This window comes from Sinohyriopsis cumingii, chromosome 10 (genome assembly GCF_028554795.1).
Source record: "Sinohyriopsis cumingii isolate HCF-2022 chromosome 10, ASM2855479v2, whole genome shotgun sequence".
In the NCBI taxonomy this organism is placed as follows: Eukaryota; Metazoa; Mollusca; class Bivalvia; order Unionida; family Unionidae; genus Sinohyriopsis; species Sinohyriopsis cumingii.
Genome location: NC_142970.1, coordinates 68156469 through 68177813, shown reverse-complemented (window position 1 = coordinate 68177813; position 21345 = coordinate 68156469). Strand labels below are relative to the sequence as shown.

At 35.5% G+C, this 21345-nt stretch overlaps 1 protein-coding gene across 1 annotated transcript; it reads right to left on the bottom strand.

Annotated features, from left to right (window-relative positions):
- Window positions 1-698: 698 nt before the first annotated feature.
- Window positions 699-19880, bottom strand: LOC149790335 (neuronal acetylcholine receptor subunit beta-3-like). Its single transcript, XM_089973449.1, has 7 exons — window positions 19784-19880; window positions 16063-16214; window positions 15163-15207; window positions 14795-14907; window positions 5697-5935; window positions 4622-4915; window positions 699-3481 (listed from the first exon to the last, which is right to left on the bottom strand). The coding sequence occupies exons 1-7, from the start codon at window positions 19827-19829 to the stop codon at window positions 3033-3035; spliced, it is 1338 nt and encodes a 445-aa protein (XP_089829575.1). The 5' UTR covers window positions 19830-19880; the 3' UTR covers window positions 699-3032.
- Between the last annotated feature and the right edge of the window lie 1465 nt (window positions 19881-21345).

The following is a 21345-nucleotide window of genomic DNA, read 5'->3' as shown; positions in this document are numbered from 1 at the left end:
AGGCCATAATCACATCTGCTAGTGGGAAATAGTTAAAGACAACGTTGGAGGCCATAATCACATCTGCTAGTGGGAAATATTTAAAGACAACGTTGGAGGCCGTAATCACATATGCAAGTGGGAAATATTTAAAGACAACGTTGGAGGCCATAATCACATCTGCTAGTGGGAAATAGTTAAAGACAATGTTGGAGGCCATAATCACGTCTGTTGGTGGGAAATACTTAAAGACAATATTGCAGGCCATAATCACATCTGCTAGTGGGAAATAGTTAAAGACAACGTTGGAGGCCATAATCACATCTGCTAGTGGGAAATATTTAAAGACAACGTTGGAGGCCGTAATCACATATGCAAGTGGGAAATATTTAAAGACAACGTTGGAGGCCATAATCACATCTGCTAGTGGGAAATAGTTAAAGACAATGTTGGAGGCCATAATCACATCTGCTAGTGGGAAATATTTAAAGACAACGTTGGATGCCATAATCACATCTGCTAGTGAGAAATACTTAGAGACAATGATGGAGGTCATAATCAGATCTTCTAGTGGGAAATGTTTAAATATAATATTGGAGGCCATAATCACATCTGCTAGTGGGAAATATTTAAAGGCAATATTAGAGGCCATAATCACCTAACGTAATTTCAGAGGATCAGCGCATAACGACCGAAATTCAATTACAATTATCCAAACAAAACATATAAAATATTTTATTCATAAACTGTTCAGTGGCGACAATCTTTTGCTTTCTCATGACACTGAGTAAATAACAAAGATCATTAAGTAAAAATAAAGCTAATAACAAATAAAAAAATATACATTTCGTTCAGTAAGGATTTCAAAAATTATAAATTCATGAAAAAGAGACGAAATAATAAAAGAACAATTAGTTTTTCTAGATTTAGATTCATAGAGTGGTCAATATATATATATATATATATATATATATATATATATATATATATATATATATATATATATATATATATATATATATATATATAAAGCTTAAAATATTGAATGATTAAATATTGAAATATCTAAAAACACACTGAGACAGTTAACAAATATACAGTTTGGATATTTAAGAAAACAATTTATACATATGAATACAAATCTAGGTTTGAAATATCAAATTAAACAGAAAATACCAACCAAAAGAACAAATCCATTCAAGTCTAAATTACCGAAACATTAAATGACAATTGCTATTATAAACATTTTGAAACTTCACACACCTACAGACCTGAATAGCTATTACAAAAAGAAAGAGATTAATTCTATTTGACATTTGTTTTTAAAATGGATTTTGTAATCTCTATTTATGTTATTCGCTGAATAGCTATTTACAAAACGTCTTTTAGGATTAAGACCTGCCCGGTGGCCTAAGTCGTTAGAGCGTCCGCCTCGGATGTGAGAGGTTGCGGTTCGAAAGCCGGCCGAGTCATGCCAAAGACTTATAAAAATAATACTAACAGCTGCCTCGCTAATAGCCCAGAACTAAGAAATTAGTGTTAGGACTTGTCGGCCTGGTGTCAGGATCATGTGATTGGGAGAGACATGATGCCACGTGTCTGCGGCATGATGTCCCAGTGGCAGACATCACTATAAACTGCTACACTGCATACATCGTAGCAATATCACTCAGATTCTTAGAGCTAAGTTATAACTCCAAGTAACACATGCACCCTATTAACATTATGTCCTAACTGAACAACAATATATTAGATTCATCGTTGAACTGGCGCAAGTCACAACTGGGTGAGTTCAAAATGTCAGACGATTCCATTTATGTCATTAACTATTTCAAGAACTCATTGTTATCTCCAAAGAGAAGAATTCCATATGAGTATGACACTTACAAAGGAATGCAAAGAATTCCATATGAGTATGACACTTACAAAGGAATGCAAATGCGCAACACCAACAATTAGAAAACTATAACGTGATTGAAAAAGAAAAACAGAGATGGGCATTCATTGCATAAATATGGAGCTTTACATAGAGTTAGGTTATTTTTAAAACTGTAAAAGATACATGAATTTGTTTTGTTATATCAAGAACTGTTGTTTAAATCCAACACTGAAATATATAAAAGTCTAAGGCAACAAGAACTGATTCTGAAAAGAATTTGTAAACTGACGAATAACGAGGTATTTGGTAAACGGATGGGAAATCTCCGAAGAAAAATAAATAAAAATAACCAAATTAAAAACCTACAACTATCATGTGTTCAGTGACAAGGAAAGGTAAGAGGAAAATAATTGATTCAGCTTATATTACCTTAAGGTGTACTACAAAAAAAGAACAAAGTTATTTTGTCATGTATGAAGACAAGGGTTATTTAGTTGGTTGAAATATGTTGCATTATGGACAGGTAAAATCTCGATCTGCTGTATACAGTATTAACATCATGAATCGATTGTCATTTCTTTATTCAAGTCTCATTAAAAGTGGGTTTCCTTTGCTTAATTTAGCTTATCTACAATTTGTCCCTTTTATTTCCTATGGAGTAATATGGCTTCCATTACACGTTGCATTGCTTTTTGACCTTGCTGTAGAAGATAATCACAAACTATTTTCTTATCTCTGACATCTGTGATTGCTGAGTTGTATTTCTGTACAGATATTTCAAACTGTCCGTCACAAAGTGTTAATTTTGTCAACTTCGTTGCCTTCCTTTTTCATGATCTACATTCACAGAATCATTCATCAGAAAATAAAAATATTTGTTCATTGGTTAGCATCAAACAGTAATTTCTAACCATTTGTCAAATTTATATTCTGTTTGCACTCCAGTCCGCCAAAGAATCTCCACCCCACAAAAACATAACAGAAAAACTCAAACCCTCCAAAGATAAATGTATGAATATATAACAGCCATCTACACTAAATAATATCTTTCTAATATTAACTAACTTTGCATTCAGATTTGTTTTGTTCGTCAATATTCATGTCAAACGTATGTCTGTATTCGTATAAACGTCAAACGCCTGTTTGATTCAATGTGGCAAAACAAAAAGAAAAATCAGTACTTCGCTCCAAGAATAACAAATATTATTAGCGTCGCTAAAATCACAAGAATCATGAACATATAAAGACAGCATTTGTCCATTATCAGCGCAATTTCTTTCCACGAATATTCCGGAATTGTGCTATCGTCGGAACAAGTTGTATCCATTGACAGTTTCCTCTTTTTCTCAAGGCCTGCATTAGGAATCACTTTCTTCTCGTCAAGCTTCAATACCGTATTGCTAGATGAACACACTGTAACCTCGTCGGTAGGTGTAACTTCGTTTTCCCTGCTAAAGCATGCATTTCCCTTCCAGCACGAGAATTTGACCATCACGTTATGCGTGAACCGGTTGAGCCAGGCGGGAACTTTATCTCCTTCGACGTTGAAGTAGAAGTCAAGGATAAAAATAGTTAGCAAAATAGAGAGCGCGCTGAGGAATAGTATTATGGTCAGGTAGATTGCTGTAAGAGACACAAAAAGGTAATTTAGAATTTTAGCATCAGAAGACAAAAGTTTCAGTCCACGTCCATGTATGTATGTATGCATGTATGTATGTATGTATGTATGTATGTATGTATGTATGTATGTATGTATGTATGTATGTATGTATCTATGCATGTATGTATGTATGTATGTATGCATGTACGTACGTACGTACGTACGCATGCATGCATGCATGCATGTATGACTGACTAACTGACTAACTGACTTTCTTTATTTCCTCTTCAGAAGAGATTTCATTCAGTGAATTTTTTGATAATACAGAAAAGATAGGAACATAGCTTGACATTAATGGACTTACAGTACACTATATATATATATATATATATATATATATATATATATATATATATATATATATATATATATATATATATATATATACGCACATGCATACACACACACACACACACACACACACATATATATATATAAATATATATATATATATATATATAAAGAAACGTAATGAAAACGCAGTATCGTAACACATGAGTGAGAGAACTCATTGCAAACAAGATATATATGCAACATAGATTAAGAACGGAAAATGAAGATATTAAAATTATTCAAATTCGACTGTAACGATTTAAATGGATTATCATGTTCTCTCTCACTTTAAACACATGTAGATAATTTATAAGATCAAAATTAAATGGGTCCATTTCCCTAATTTACTGAAGAAGCATAGTATCATATATCGTTTTCAAGGTCATTTATTCTTCTGTACATTGTGTCTATTCCATCAGCCACCACACTCACGAATGCCTGCCATGACTGATCATCCATAGAATCAAAGATGTCCACTCTCTTGCCCAAAATGATATGAAGTAATGAGTCATTGTCCTGACCAAAAAGCCAGTGCGAGTCTAGAATGTCCATTGCATCTGTTAGTTTTTCAAACATAGTATTACGTTCGTCATTTAGGGCTTGGCAGTATAGTAACATATACTTGGCTGTCTGTCTGTCTGTCTGTAAGTAAGTATGTATGTATGTATGTATGTATGGATGGATGGATGGATGGATGGATGGATGTGTTTGTGTGTATGGATGGATGCATGTTTGCGTGTGTCTGTGTTAAACATATTTAGCATACTTACAGAGAAGAGATGCGGCCTTTGACGTTTTAGGAATGTTATCTGATATAAGTGTGAGGTAGACCGCGTATGCCAATAAAGCCGTCAAGGACATTCCTATTCTCTCTCCAGAGTCCGGAGGTAGTTTGAAAACAATAACAATCAGTGTTGCCATGATGAATACCGGTATAAACGTGTTCAGGATGTGAAACAGAGGGCGCCGTCTTAAAGTTAGGGTGAATTTGAGGCGGGAAAAGCTCTGGGACTCTCTGGTAGTTGAGGTTGCTGTACCAGATACGGACAAAATCTCCCATTCACCTGTTGGAGAAAAAAATTAAGTAATTTATGCACACAGCATGACCAAATTTATATATTTATTTATTTGGCTTGGTGTTATGCTATGCAGTGTAAATCAATGTATAGTATTCAGACTGTATCGACTAATTCACTAAGCAATACCTGTTAAGAAAGTATCCGCAACTAGTACTGTATCATTGTTCTAAATTTATTTTGATTGATTACTTGGATTTACGTCGCGTGCACTCAAAAGGGCACGCGCGATGGGTTTATTTCCGCACAGCGGGATGCTAAATGTTCCTGGGGGAAGGAATTAGTGCCACATCCCACAGGCGTTTATGTGCTCAAGGAGCATCGCTAATTTAGCTGTCAGTTCGTGGGACTATATTTCCCTAACGACCTGAATGAAGGGCTTTCATGAGTGGGCATGGGCCCAACACACAAGAGTTGATTTCAGTTCGTTATTGACTGTACTAGGTGTCGACCCTTTCAGTATGTAACGACCATTGCGATTGGTCAGCAGCGATGACATCACATCGGGACACCAAGCTTTAGGCGGGTGGAAACTGCTCCGCATATCAGCCGTTCTGCTATGTCAGGGAGATTGTCCGAGAGGGCAAGGAACTCGGCAAGCCAGCCGTGGACTCTAAATATTCATATCAGGCAAGGTATTATTGAAAATGAAGTGTAGCGTCAAACGCATTTTTCGTTGAACTGTTAGATATTGGTTTTAAAGAAATGTCTCACAGCATTAACAAAGGTAATCTTAGTTTTTTCTACACACAAAAAAAATTCAACATACCGTTCTCGGAATAGTAAGTTCTATCGACGACCGAACTACTCAGGCTGAGTGAAATTTCATTGGCTGTATAAGCCCACGTACTCAACACTACGCTACAAGTCTGTGTGTCAAGGGGATAGTAAGTGACGTCACAGTCACAATGGGTCTGATAAATTCCACCTGGTGTCCATGTGGCGCTACCGTCACTGGTGATCCGCATGTACGTGTTGGTGTCACTAATCACTGACATATCGCTGACACTATAAAAAAAAAGATAAAAAAATAAACTGTCAGCTCAAATGGTCAAAAGAGGTTTTGCGAAGGCAGATCTTCGGCATCCAGCGTCCGGCATGGTCCGGCATGGTCATAACGACAAGGGATTTCCAATAAAACATTTCCTATTATATGCGGTTAAAAGTTGACAATGGTCCCTATTTGACAGATAAGAAGACTGCGCTGCAGCTGTCTAGACAATTGACACTTCTCCTGAGCAAATGATCCTGTCAACATCGTGCTTTCGATATATATATATATATATATATATATATATAATCACTGAACATATATGCACCCTATTAACATAGAGAATAGTTGTTTTATAATCAGATTTAACATGTTTGGAATTCTCAAGAATATACGAGATAGTTGCAATAATCAGCACTTCTAAAGAGACAAGGATTTATCGTGGATTTCTGGAAATTCGTTTCGGCCAGTAGAGCTTCAGACGCTCTGAGAGCTTCTATCGTAATAAAAATAAAAAATCTCACTCCCCCTCCCCTCTCTCTCTCTCTCTCTCTCTCGTGCTCATCACTGAGTGCCTCCCTCATAAATGGGCATAATCGAACTGTGGTAAATGTTTGCAACATATGTGATGTACAGCTTGCTCGTTTTGTAATACAATTGTAAATTGATTTTATAGAATTCAAAGCATATTTAAGCTGGCATGGTATCTATAAGAGAAACAGATGATGATGCCTAAGCGGAACGCATCTAGGACGTTAAAAAGGCACGAGGGAATTAGACATGGTTTTGTACAACCTAACTACAATAGGAAAAATAAAGTACTGGTATGATTTAACTTGTCCTTGTAGTTAGAATAACTTTTTCATATTGTGTCACCTTGTGTGGCACCCAAGCAAAAATCAAGTTATGTCTGACGTGTATATCCACCAGATGACACACTATGCGGCGTATGATCACATATTACAACTGGCCATATGGATGCGCATCTCTTCTCATGCCAAACTCTGTAACATGGCTTTTATTCTGCTGGATTAGAAGTCATTGTTTACGAACATGGCGTCTTATCCCCCCTCTTCCTCTCTCTCTCTCTCTCTCTCTCTCTCTCTCTCTCTCTCTCTCTCGCCTGAGTGTTTTGCTATGTATAAGAGACCTAGACTGTGGATTATATGTTCAAGAATATTGTAGCAGTAAGCGCTTGATAAAATTGGCCGGAATTAGAATGGATTTCCACTGTCACGTTTCTTACTAACGAGGCAACTTGTGCCCTTTCCCGGTCTTTTGTTAACTTACTTAGCTTGATAAGTGCTTGGAGGGTGAGTGCAGGAGCGAGCTGAGTTGCCGTTTCATGCAGCATTCGGCCGGTAATATATCCCTGAGAAATTTGGAAAGATCGTTTATGGATACTGCCGTCTTATCGCCAGGATAGATAAAATCATCATCAATTGTGTGCATCATGCTTCGCTAATTATTTACGGGATGTATTTTCTGTCCGTCCGTCTGCCTGATTCTCCCTCTTTCGTCTGTCCGTCTTTGCTCTTTTTCAATTAAAATGTAAAGACTCTATTCAATAGAGGAATTTAATGTCTTTTTTAAGATTCAGTCAATCGAATTTATATCCATGTTTACAGAATAGACACCAACTTTTCTCCTTTTTCAAGTTTTCTCTATTTTATCTGTGTTGTTTTTAATTTAGCCAGATTGCAAATGTATATGCCAGACCCTGAGGATAATTATTCGTTTCATAAATGTTGCGAGTGTCAGCCTTGCGAACAATGAGTGTCAAAGCGATATGTACACAGCTGGCTGGTCGGCTTATGTTACGATAGTGTAAGTCGACATCAAAAGGACGGGTGGGAAGCCAGTTGTATATAACATGGCCATAGGAACTTGTTACTGGTACCATATTTGGCTGCTTGCGATTCACAGGTAAGTGGCATGAATTACCGGTGTTGGGCTCGAAGAAACATCAAGTGGGGGTCGTAAATCCACTCTTGACAAACTGACGGGGAGGGGGCAATGTCTGCTAATTATGTAGACCATGGGTAAATCGACATCCACTCGGAATTGAGCAAGGCGTGGCCACCATTGGAATCGCAAGTTTAAATCTAGTGTCTTGAAGCTAAAATGTCAGTAGTCGCTAAACTATCTTGTGGGAATTACATAATGAAGTTATATGCTACTCCGACGTCATTCAAAATTGGCTGGAAACATTGTAATTCTGGGAATTACAAAGGAGCTTCGGACAGGTCAGTGACTCATTCGCTCGATTGTCGCAATCTATTACGGCAAGGTAATTGTACTTCAATTATGTGCAGTATGCATACTTCATTACTAGAATCGTTGGTACGTAGAATGACCATTTGTAGGATTTGATTCATTTGTAGTTTTGGATCTACATGCATATTTTGAGATATGAGCAATGTTTATGTAAATAAGTAATATTGTAATTAGCTATTTCGTTATTTCGTAGTAACCTCGTGCATTTATTCATGTGATATTCTATATCTGCAAATGTTGAATTGAATTATAACTTTGTGCAATGGTTGCAGTGTGCCACATTAGTTGATAGGGATATTTGACTATTTATGTATACTTTGTAGGAGTATGACGTGTAAGGATATATCAGCGCATGGATATGTGGATATCTGTGTATACTTTGTAGAAGTGTAATGTACAGAAATGCGCCTGATTATGTGATATTGTTCTGTATATAAAGATTGAGAATCTATATATACCGATGTGATGAAATATATTGATATATGCATGATAAGCAGTTGATACCATGTGTACCATACCAGAAAGTATGAGTATTTCGATGTGCACGAATGTTTAGTGTGAGACTACATAGCTAGAGGAATATACTAATGTTCTTTTGTGTGTTCGGACAGGAAGCTTTTACGGATCGGAGGAGCTGTAGGAGACAGATAATGGAAATACCCCGCTACAATTGGTCCCAAGTCTCTGGGAGACAAGAAAAGGAGCGAACGGAAACGGAAGAAGTGGAAGGATGAAGGATGTGGTTGTTGGACTGAAGGGGTACTGGGTACCAGTCAAGAAATAATACATTTGAGTAGCAACACAGGACAGGAGGAAAATCTCTCACACTAAGTTAGATGATGAAATAGACCGTTATTTGGTCGAGTGAAAGACGAGTTACATGTTTTTTATATTGAATTTCATTTGAGGAAGGACTAGCTGTTATTGAATGGCATTAAATTAATTGTTTATTTGAATTTCACCTTTTGTGTGTTCAGTAATTTAACTGTTGGCATCGCTGACTGGGGGCTCGGAGCTTTGCATCTATATCACTACTTCAATTTCTAACAAAAACGAGCCAGGTTGGGTCTTCTGTAATATTTAAAGTTAATACTGGGAGCATCCCACCCAATCCGAAGGTAGTCTACGAGACCTTTACAGGAAGAAACTGAAAAATCTAAGCCTTCTACAATAAACCATAACTGACTTAATTTGTCGGTTGGTTTCTACAAGAATTAACGGACACCAAAAATATGAGCGAGAAAAAAAAGAACTTGTCTTGGCGTGATAAGAAGTCAATAATTGCGTAATATTACACATACATTTAATCTGGGTTTGATACAGATCTTCATTCCATACTTTCATATCACACCTACAGTGGTGTCTGCTCTAACGTCCCCGTGTCGACATTTACAGACACGATGGAATTTGTATAAATCCCAAATTGTTTGGAATTTCATTCGTACAATGAAACCTAAATACCTACAAAAGCGTCAAAGTAGGTAATAAATAAAGAAATAGAGAAATAAATACAGAACTGCATTCGAGCTTTGTTCAGAGTAGAGGAAATAATTCGTTAAATATAGTTCAATAATACGTATCCATACCCTATATCAAACTCATTATTCCGTAGAATCATAACCTAAAAAGTAAGCATTTTGTGTATATATCAGCCTCACATGCCGACGCAACGATGAAACGAGACTCAACGCTCGAACCATTCGAACATAAGATTCAACGATTACTTCTCGTCTATGTGTTTATGAAAGAAAGACAGTAATAGTTTCAAAATTTGGTTATGTATATTTGATTTAATTTATATCTAATTTGTTTGCAAGCTTTAAAATCTTTTTATGTTTTTACACTAAGATATAAAGGCGTTTCTATTGTTGTGTCATTTTGGGAATTAACATTATTATGTTTATTCAAATGATTTGGATTCAAAAGGATTAATTCGTTTTCTGGAAATATTTTGAGTGCTCATACAGAATATATTTGAACAAAGACATTTCTTAAAACTTTTATTCCTATTTCCAAAACCGGAGTGATATTTCTTGTTTCTACACAGAACTGTATACTTCAACACAGTACAGGATACAGCATACCTCATCGCCTTCCATCTTGGATTCTTCGTCGGGACTAGAACTTGAATTCATTTGAACATTTCAATATTAGGACTTCTAAAATTTTATTCGTGGATTATTCTTGAAATTGATTCTTAAAACCGTAAGTTCTGTTCTTTTATTTGTACGGTATTTTTCAAGGGAAATTAACAATTTATAAATATTCTGAAAGCTTGATGTTTTCGCTCTTTCTTGTATTGCTGTTTATTCGTCCGGAATTTTGAGTTTTGGCTAGACTATTTCAAATGTTTTAAAATTTGAATTCTCCTAGTTTTCGAAATCTTCAATGAAATCGGCAAGCTTTTTCTAAAATGTAATCAAAAGTGGAAATATTTCTTTCCAGTCCTACTCAGGAATAATTAGATCTTTTCAAGAAAGATGAATTGATTCAACTTGCCAGAAAATACGATCTTTCTGAGGTATAGGCTTCCTTAGCGAAACAAGAAATAATAATTATTTTGGTTCATTATTTGGTAGAATAGAATGTTTTGGATAAAAGTGCTTTGGTTTCGATCAGTAAATCGGTTATCAGACTCTGACATAAAAATGAAGGAGTTATAATTAAAATACAAGATGGAAAGAAGACAGAGGAAAATAAATGTATTTACAAGCAGACAAAAGAAGAGAGAAAGAAAGACAAATTCAGTTACAAGAAAAACAGACTTATTTACAAGCGGAAGAAAAAGAGAAAGAATGCAAACGCAGTAGCAAAAAGAACAAATACATTTACAAGCGGAAGAATGAGAAAAAGAGAAAACAAATGCAGTTACAAAAAGAACAAATTCAAAGGCAATTAGATAAGGAAGAACGAGAGAAGGAGTGGGAATATCAATTTAGAATTAAAACAATGGAGTTGGCAAGTGAAAAGCATATTCAAACTTCAAATCGAAATTTAAATTTTCAGCTTGCAAAGGATATATTAGATTAGTGCCCCCTTTCAGAGAAAAAGAAGGAGACATATTTTACTCGTTTTGAAAAAGTTGCTGACAATTTGAGATGGCCAAAGGAACATTGACCTCAATTATTGCGATGTGTACTGACTGGCCAGGCTAATGATGTCTACAATTCACTGTCAGTTCACCAAAGTGGTAACTATGAGGCGGTTAAGGAATGCATCTTAAAGGGTTGTAAGTTAATCCTTGAAGATTATCTGCAAAAATTCAGAAACTTTAGAAAAGAAGATGGACAAACTCTTGTCGAATTTTTATTGAAAAGAGCAGTTATTTGATAGATGGTGAGTAGCCAAGAAAGTTGAACGAAATTGTGAAAGTCTCAAATAACTTCTATTACTTGAAGATTTCAAAAACTGTGTCCATAGTGACATTAAGTTTTATCTTGACGAGCATCAGATTGAAACCTTGGAAAATGCTACTCAAGCTGCTGATGAGTATTCATTAACTCATAAAGTTCCTTTTGTAAATAAGACTTCTACTCTGTAGTCTTCTGGCAGAAAAGTATTGCAGCCTAATACAAGCCCTTCTAAAACTCAAACTGGCACAACTTCTAAACATCAAACTTCTGATAAGCTTGATTCAAGATCATTGTCTCTTCCTACTTGTACCTATTGCATGAAAATAATGACACGTTATTTTTGATTGCTACAAATTGAAAAATAGGCATCAGAATCAGGACAGACCTATTCCAAATGCTCTGATTTCTAAGAGGTCAAGATCACGGACATGTATTGAAAGCAATATATTTGTTGGGTCTAATAAATGATTTGATTATGGAGAATTATGAACCATTCATATCGAAGAGTTCTATATCAATCGTGGGTGATTCGGCCAATCCTATCCCTATTAATAGTTTAAGGGACACAAGAGCTTCTTACAATCTTTTATTGTCAGGTACTTTGCCTTTTTCTGAGAAGTCTTCTTCTAACGAGAGTGTTCTTATTCAGGGAGTTGAGTGCGGCTTTGTTAATGTTCATCTCCATTGTGTAAATTTGTCTTCAGACTTAGTCTCAGGACCCGTGACAGTCGGAACAGTGACTGTTTTACAGGTTCAGGGCCTTCATATTGAACTAGTCAACGATCTAGCTGGAGACAAACGGTTGTGGTTAATCCACTCGTAACTGACAAGCCTTGCTTGGATCAGAAAGTCGATGAAATTGAATATTGATTCTCTGATGTCCCAGCTTGTGCAGTTACCAGAGCTATGGCAAAGAAATCTCTTGAGAATGATGTTGATGAGGAAAGTATTCCTTTAGCTGACACATGTATTGGTCAGGCATTTGATGAGGTCACTTTTACTCCTTGTTTGGACCAGTCAAAGGGTATTGATCACAGTGACCCTCATTTAACTCCTTATTCTCTTTATCCTAATCAGGGTGACAAATGACAATCACTTGTCGTCGAACAGGAAAAATATCCTGAAATAGCCTGTTTGTCTCAGAGGGCCATTAGTGAAACTGAAGCCACTGAAGTTCCTGTTTGTTAATTCATTACAAATGTAATTCTTATGAGAAAATGGAGACCTCTCAAGGTACTGCTGATGACGAATGGTCAATGAACTATCAAATTGTAGTTCCAAAACCTTACAGACAGTAAAACTTAGTCTGGCCACGAAACTCCTTTAGGGATTAATTAAACTTATCACAAGATATTTACTCACTTTTATTGGCCATAAATCAAACGTGATGTTTGTAAATACTGTAGATCTTGTCATACTTATCAAATGGTAGGAAAACCCGATCAGAAAATACATAAGGCTCATCTACAACCTATTCATGCCTTTGACGAACCATTTAGTAGAATTATGGTAGATTGTGTTGTTTCCTTACTTAAGACCAAGTCAGGAAACCAACACATGTTGACCATTATGTGTGCGTCTAGAATGTTTTCAGAGGCATTTCCTTTGAGGAATATAAAATCTAAAACAATATTAAAAGCTTTGATAAAGTGTTTTACTAAATTTGGCCATCCCAAGTCTGTACAGTCTGATCAAGGTTCAAATTTCATATCTGTAATTTTACAGCAAGATATGTACGAATTAGGCATTCAACAATTCAAATCTTCTTCCTATCACCCTGAGAGCCAATGGGCATTAGAAAGATTCCATCACATTTTGAAAAATATGACTTGATCATATTGATTTGATACGGGTAAAGATTATGATGAAGGCATTCATTTACTATTGTTTGCTGTTAGGGAATCAGTTCGAGAATCTTTAGGCTTCAGTCCCTTTGAACTGGTTCCTTTTTGGACACACTGTGTGTGGACCATTAAAGTTATTGAAACAGAAATTTCGTTCTAATGAAGATTCTGAAATTAATCTTCTTTATTATGTTTCTAATTTTAAGCACAAGTTGTCAAAGGCTTGTGAGGTCGCAAGAGCAATCTGCACAATCATAAATGAAGTCAATATATGATAAAACTTGAAAAGAAAGGAGCTTTCAGACTAGTGGTAGAGTCCAGGATCTCTTGCCCATACCAAAGGTTAAATCTTCACTGAGTGGGACAGGTACAACTAAATTAATTGCATGTTTAACCGGGTTATATCTTGCAATATACTGGAACTTATTTACATCCCAGGAGCACTATTATTATCATTTAACTAGTACATTTTCTTCTTAACTTTGTTAGGGCTGTAATATCTAATCTGAAGAAAAGTTGAAGAATGAGGAAAAGAGATAGAACTCTATTACCTGACTCATAATAAAATGTTCCCATCAATTCAAGTTCGAGTCCCTACGAAGAATCCGAGATGGAAGGCGATGACGTATGCTGTATCCTGTTCAATTTTGTTGTCTACAGTTCCTTGTAGAAACACAAGAAATAATCCTCCGGTTTTGGAAATCCAAATAGTTTTTTAAAAGAAATGTCTTTGTTCAAGAATTCTGTATTAGCACTCAAAATATTTCCAGATAAACGAATTAATCATTTAGAATCCAAATAATCTGAAGAAAAATTAACATATACCTCGAAAACTGGCTACAGTAGAAGGAAAAGACTTAACATCAAGCGTTTTTAAGCCCAGACTACGAGATCTCTCGCTAAGCCTCACTATTAAAACTAAGTAATGCGCAATTTTGGAAATACCTAATTGCGAAAAAGAGGATCACATGATCATGTTTACATATACAAAATCACGTAGCCCCTGTATGTCTTTGATAATAACCGTTCATTTTACTCCGAGAATAAAAGTTGTTTACTTCACTAAAAACTATTTACAAATATCCAACACAGCCTCGATCTCAACTTTATTATTCCCACATTAAAAAAAGAACTTATTCATGTGGCTGCTACTAATTTTGAATTAAAGTTGGGAACCAGGTCAGTATTATGTGTTTACAGAAATGAACAGTCAAAGTCAAAATATTTCCCAGAAAATTACTAGTTCCTAGTAGGCAGAACTACATTATTTTGACATAAAATGAAATTAAAAAATAGAAAGATTTTAAAACATGTAAACAATTAAATCAGATATAAATAAAATAAAATATACATAACAGAAGAAAGAAACCACTTTTTTTAAAGAAAACACAAAACAGCTTACGAATTTTCAACAATGACGGCGGGTCTCCACATGTAGTTTTCATTGCTGAATAAAAACTGGATATTGCTATAGGTTGTGTTGCTAGCCCACGAAAGTCTAGAGTCTGTCCAAATCTAGAATTATATATATATATATATATATATATATATATATATATATATATATATATATATATATATATATATATATATAACAATTATTTTCTTATTCACAAATAGCTAATACGCATACCTACCTACTTACCTACCTACCTACATCCATACATACATACAACCATACATACAACCATACATACATACATACATACATACATACATAACAAATGTGTGAATATTGTTTTCATCACGATGACAAATGAAGAGACTCACCATGTAGAAATATCCAGATACAGAGAGTTGTTGTTCTTTAATATCCTGGAATGAGAAACAAAAATAGACTCACATAGATATTACCTTACACTAAATTCACATCATGTTTATAATCCTAGTTAACATTGCATTTTTAAATTAATAATGGCATCTTTTGCCTTGTTTTCGTTTCCCGAAAGTCCTGAAATCTAAATCCTAGTAAATGTTACCAGGTCTTTCCTTGCATAAGTATCCAGAGTTTGGGTGTGATAAAGCTTTAACTTCCACATTTAATGAACGATTCAATTCCTCAGCTGTCTAACACTCTGCCATTTTGAAAGACCTATAATACAATTACAGAAGATCTTATCAATTTCTCGAAGGTGGGAGTGGTCTTATGCAAGATTTTTAAAAAAATGAAGTTTTCTAAATTTGCGATGGCAAATTATGCATAAAAACTTGTACAGACACTCTTCCAAATGGTGGCTAAGTTGGTCTTTCAAGAAATGAGAACCAGAGAACTCTAAAAACAAAACAACACAAATGATAAATGGGTGGGTTCGTACCTGTGCAATTGATTGCCGACAGGGCTGAACCCCTGACTTCTTGAGGTGCGTAGAGCGGGCTTCAAATAATACACTTATTATACAGGGGTATTCTCATTCGCCAGATAAAAGAGACGCAAACCAGGGGCAACAAAAGTTATAACACTTTTTATGGAAGAAAGCAAGTTTCAGATCCATGTTGTTAGGCATAATTGCAGTGAATGAAGTTACCTTGATGTCCAGAATATCACATATACGAAAAAAGGAAATAACAACAACAACACACACAAAACCAGTGAGAAAAGCTGAGAGATAAACAGAGAACACGATGTGCTTACAAGGCTGATAGACAGACGGCGAGACACGCTGTACTTACCAGGCTGTTAACTGTCAGCAGATTGAGAGTGACCTGCGTACTGACAGTCTGATTCGGTCGTTGTAGCGCATCATAGCCGGTGAAGAGATAATTACGCAGCTCCGTCTCCAATTTAGTGCTGTATGATTGTTGTCCTGACACAAGACTGATCACTGTATAATAATAATAATAATAATAATAATAATAATAATTTTCGAAAAGTTCATCTTGAAAGATTCAGTTTGTTGAGGGGATGAAAAATGTGGCCTTTAATTCGTTCTTTTTTTAACGTCTGATACTTCGTCAGTTCCTCCACTCATTGCTTCAGTAAAAAGTTTACATTTATTTTCTTGTACATAGTAAACCTTGCTTACATTAGTCATAATGATAATTATAAAAAATATCGTCTCATAACTATAACCAGAGACGAATTTTGTTATTCTTCAGTAGCGGTGCCTAAATTCGGAATAAAAACGAAAATGAGTAACAAGATAAATACAAATACTGAAATACTAACAAAACAGAACGAAATACAAAATGAAAAGAAATGACAACAATGTTCGGGTCTGTATGTGGAACCCATGCTCGAAGTACTATACAGCAGTAAAATGTATGACCTTGGAAACACAGTCAAAACGGAGAGTGAGCATGTAAGACTCAGTTGGTTTAACATCATGATTATTCATCCCAAGAATGGGGGCAATATAAATACACGCAAATTGAAAATAAGACAGTTAAGCAAAACCCTCTAGTACATTTTAATATCTCTGACGTTACATCAAAATCAGACAGCTCCGGTGGCCTTAGATAGAGCGCCCGCCCTGAATGCGGGATGCTGCAGGTTCGAACTCCGGCCGAGTCGTTCCAAAGACTTATAAAACAAATGCTACTAACACCTGCCTCACTAGGCGCTCAGCATTAAGAGGGTAGTGTTAGGACTGGTCGGCTTGGTGTCAGGATAATGTGACTGGGAAGGACATCGTGCTACTGGTCTGTGGCATGATGCCGCAGTGCTAGACACCACTATGAACTGCCACACTGCAGACATAGTAACACTATGAATGAATTGTTTTATTAAAGTTAAGTGAAAAATCCATATCACATATTCACACAGGAAATAAATGCGAATGAAAAACGTAAATAAAAAACCGTAACGAAATGTTGAGGTGGCCGCTAGCGCCAAAAAAAGTAAGTTATATCCAACTTTGCATAAGCATGGGGTTGAGAAAAAAAATTAAACAGTGTATGAGAAATAATTTGCAATGCTGCATATTAAATGATGCAATGATACTATTCACAAACTTAATATGCAGTAGTTTTAAATAAATGTGTTAGAAATTTGCCATGCCTATTAAGTATCCAGACCCCCGCCCCCCGCAATCATCAAATTACATTAAAAATGATTAAGCAATGAATTGTACCTTTAACCCTTGCCGGACATCTGGGTGGATGTGATCATGATGGACCTGAGTGCTCAGAAAGCGATCGATTTTCGGTAGGAAATCTCTTGCAACTTTACGTTTCTCCGCCGCCCGCCCCCCCCCCCCCCCCCCCCCCCCGTACAAAGAGGATATTCCATCCGTTACGTAACAACGTAAGAAACGAATATCATAGTCGACTCAAGTACCATGATAGTGTTTGGTAAAAATGTGATTTGTAAAAACGATTTTAAAATACAGGGTTACTTATAATACGTATATTGCCCTTTAGTTCATCATCGGTTAAGTTCTCTTTATTCTTTGTTCCGTTTTCTTTATTTGTTTCATTGGTTTTTTTTGTTTCTTATGTTGTAGTTTTTGTAGATTTAAAAAAAATAATTGGTGCGGTTAATTTTCCATTTCAGATTAGTGGAAGTAAGATTCCCAGAGTCTTACAGAATATATAATGGTTTACAGTCGTTGGATTGCTGTTGTTTTACTTCTTGTGATAGTATCAATATCAATATTATTATTATTATTATTATTATTATTATTATTATTATTATTATTATTATTATGTAGTGATGTTATTAATGATGATTGGATTACGCTGATGTTATGATGATTATGTTGCGGTTGCTGTGATTTCCGTGGTCTTCATTGGCAAATAGTCGCACGTGTAGAGTGCGTACTCAAACTACAATGTATGCATTTAAAGCAGCCATGTTTAGCGTGCTTACTCCAACTATAAATCACGCGTCAAAACAGTCGTACGTGTAGCGTGTCTACTCGAACTACGAAATGCGTATCAAAGTGGAATGTACACGCTTATGTATTATTAGCTATCGCCGCCTTCTCCCGTTACTTTTCCCCTTTCTATTTTCTCCTCACTAAATTCCTCTGCCATTGCTACCTTGAAGAGGACGATCATAACTTCAAAAACAATCCTTAAATTTATTTTGAAGGTATATCTTTCATAATATCATAGAAATACTTCGAATTTCTAAAAATAAATGTAGGAACACTTAAACGCATAACAAGCACGGATCTACGCGGAACGAAAGTCTTGCAATTTTATACGCATACAAGCTTGTAAAGACAGACAGACGTGACGTCTAATTTCATCATTATTTTGTTTATATTTGGATTCAATGATTATGCATTCTTCCTCAATAAACGAAAATAGAAGGTAATCAAATTTCAATCAACTACTGTCCCAGTAAACCCCAATGCTTTTGGTCAAGGGGGTCAGAAATGGGACATATGATCATCGTATTACACTGTTTGGGTGATACGATTACATCGCTATTTATGAGAAATGGGGAATCTTTTTCTACAAATATTAAATCTTTTAGACTGTGAAGGAAAGTTATATATCTCAAAACACGATAAAATAAGATCCAAGCACCGTAATAATATAGCATATGCTGAATGACGTTACATTAATATATGACGTGTTGCGGTTAATCATTTTTAATAATTTATTCGTTTACTTGCCATCGATTTATTTTCTTTCATTTGACGCCGTGCGGTTAATGAGATGATACTGGATAATTAAATGTTTTAGGTCGAAATTGAGGAAAGACTTGGACAGCGATTTGTTCTCTTTAAATTGTACAAACGCCATAGTTGTTTACATCAGGCAGCGAATTTAATCAGATCTGATAGATTTTGATGTAGGCGCATGTTTGCTTTTGATGGTATTTTCACAAGGCCTTTTTGACGTGGTTCATATTTAATGGCTGAATAAGAGTCACTTGCATTTGTTGCCCACCACAAAATATATTTGATAAATTACAGTAAGTCAGAATATGTGTGGAGGAAAGAATTAATATTTTATTGAACGCCTTAATTTTGCTTCTATTATTTGTATCTCAAAAATAAATTTAAGTGTCAAGTCAATCCCTCTTACTTTATTAGTCTCATTTTCGTCCTTATAAAATGACATAATCTATTTGATATCAAGGTTTTCCTCCTAAATTTGTTGGCAAGAGTGGGTGAAGGTTTACTATTGTTTCTGACCTTTGCCTTCACAGATTTATTTAAATCTTGAAAAATAACGAGAGCAAATACATCAAAATATGCTTACCAAATGCTAGAACATGTATAGCATAATACGTTGCTGATAAGTCATTTTAATGATTACTTTTAAGTCCTAAAACCAGTTCGCGCGTTTCTTATGCTATCACAATGATTTACTTATGTCCTATAACTAGTTGTATCTCATAGTATATTTTTTTAACCGTTTTTATTTTCTTTCTTCTGAAGTTAGTTTCACTGATTTCACATAACAATCATAACAGTAAAGATTAAAATATACTTACCAAATACCAGATATGAGATGATAAAATAAACAGCTGATAAATTCATTCTCAATTTGCTGCTCTGGAGTCCTAGTTCTCTAGTTTTAGACTATGCCAGCTAGAGCGTTCCTTGCTTTCCATAGAATCAAATGCATATATCATGTAGCAAGATGTATCATATTACACTAAAGACGACATATCCGTTCCGTGAGGTTTCGAATAGAGATCACGTGGTCTCAAACAAAGTATGTAGAGTACGGCAATTATGTTTAGTCAATGTTATTATCTTGAAGCATTTATTTTGTGGAAAGAAAGAAGACTCGGCGAATATTCGCCTCTAGTGAAATACAACGTTATAGAACATTAATGGAAAAAGTTTGATTGCCTCTTTTACCTGCCAATGAATTTTACAGAGAAAGACACACACACACACACACACACACACACACATATATATATATATATATATATATATATATATATATATATATATATATATATATATATATATATATATATATATATATATATATAAGAGAAATCAAGACAGTACCACGATATGATATGCGGCAGAAAACACATGAATATGTGGTTGATTAAATTAGAAATTATGCTTATTGACCATTTTCAGTAAGATTATTATCTGAATTTTTTTAAACAGTACGTATAAATTTACCATTTCAGACGATAATTACCGCTCCGTTGGCCTGGTGGTAAGAGCGTCCGCCTCGGATGCGGGAGGTCGTGGGTGCGACCCCCGTCCGAGATACCAAAGACTTACAAAAATGGAACTAGCAGCTGCCTCGCTTGGCGCTCAGCATTAAGAGGTTAGTGTTAGAACTGGTCGGCCTGGTGTCAGGATAATGTGACTGGGTGGTACATCATGCTACCCACCCACCCATCCATCCACCTACATCAATCCTAGTTTAAGCCAGTGTTAGGACTGGTTGGCCCGGTGTCAGGATAATGTGACTGGGTGGTACATCATGCAACCCACCTACCCACCCACCTATATCAATCCTAGTTTAAACTGGAGACAACCGAGACAAGTCACACACTTAAGTTATATGCAAAAGATCCGATAACTACTCCTAAACGAGGAACTAACAGGGTGGTGAGGAGGCAACTATTTAATAACACTGTGATATATGAACATGCATAATGTCGAAATATTAACTTTAGTATCATGAGGAGTGTAATCTATTGAAAACAACCCGTACCATGCAGGACGAAATCAGGCTTCGGACAGGGATGAAACCGTGCCGCACGTTCTACCTGACGATTTCGGTCAACTTTCCTTTTCATAATAAGATGGATCGTCTTCTACTGGAAATATATGAGCAGCTAAGTCTGTCTTTTTTATCTTATATATTAGAGTTTCAAAGTATTTATCCTTAATAAGAAATAGAGAATTATTCTCGATGTTATGGAAAAGTCTTTAGATTAAAATGTTGGTACCTCATAGTTTCCAGAATTAAATCGGTCAAAGATGTATGTTTTTCAAAATAACACCTACTCCTAATAAACAAAAAAAACTTAAACACTTATCACTTAGATACCTGAATGTAAGTAAAATAAATGAG

Coding starts and splice junctions, on each gene's coding strand:
- LOC149790335 (XM_089973449.1), bottom strand. CDS start 19,829: ATGAATTTATCAGCTGTTTATTTTATCATCTCATATCTGGTATTTG. Junction 16,215..19,783: donor CATCTCATATCTGGTATTTG/GTAAGTATATTT, acceptor ATTATTATACAG/TGATCAGTCTTGTGTCAGGA. Junction 14,908..15,162: donor TATCTGGATATTTCTACATG/GTGAGTCTCTTC, acceptor ATATAATTCTAG/ATTTGGACAGACTCTAGACT.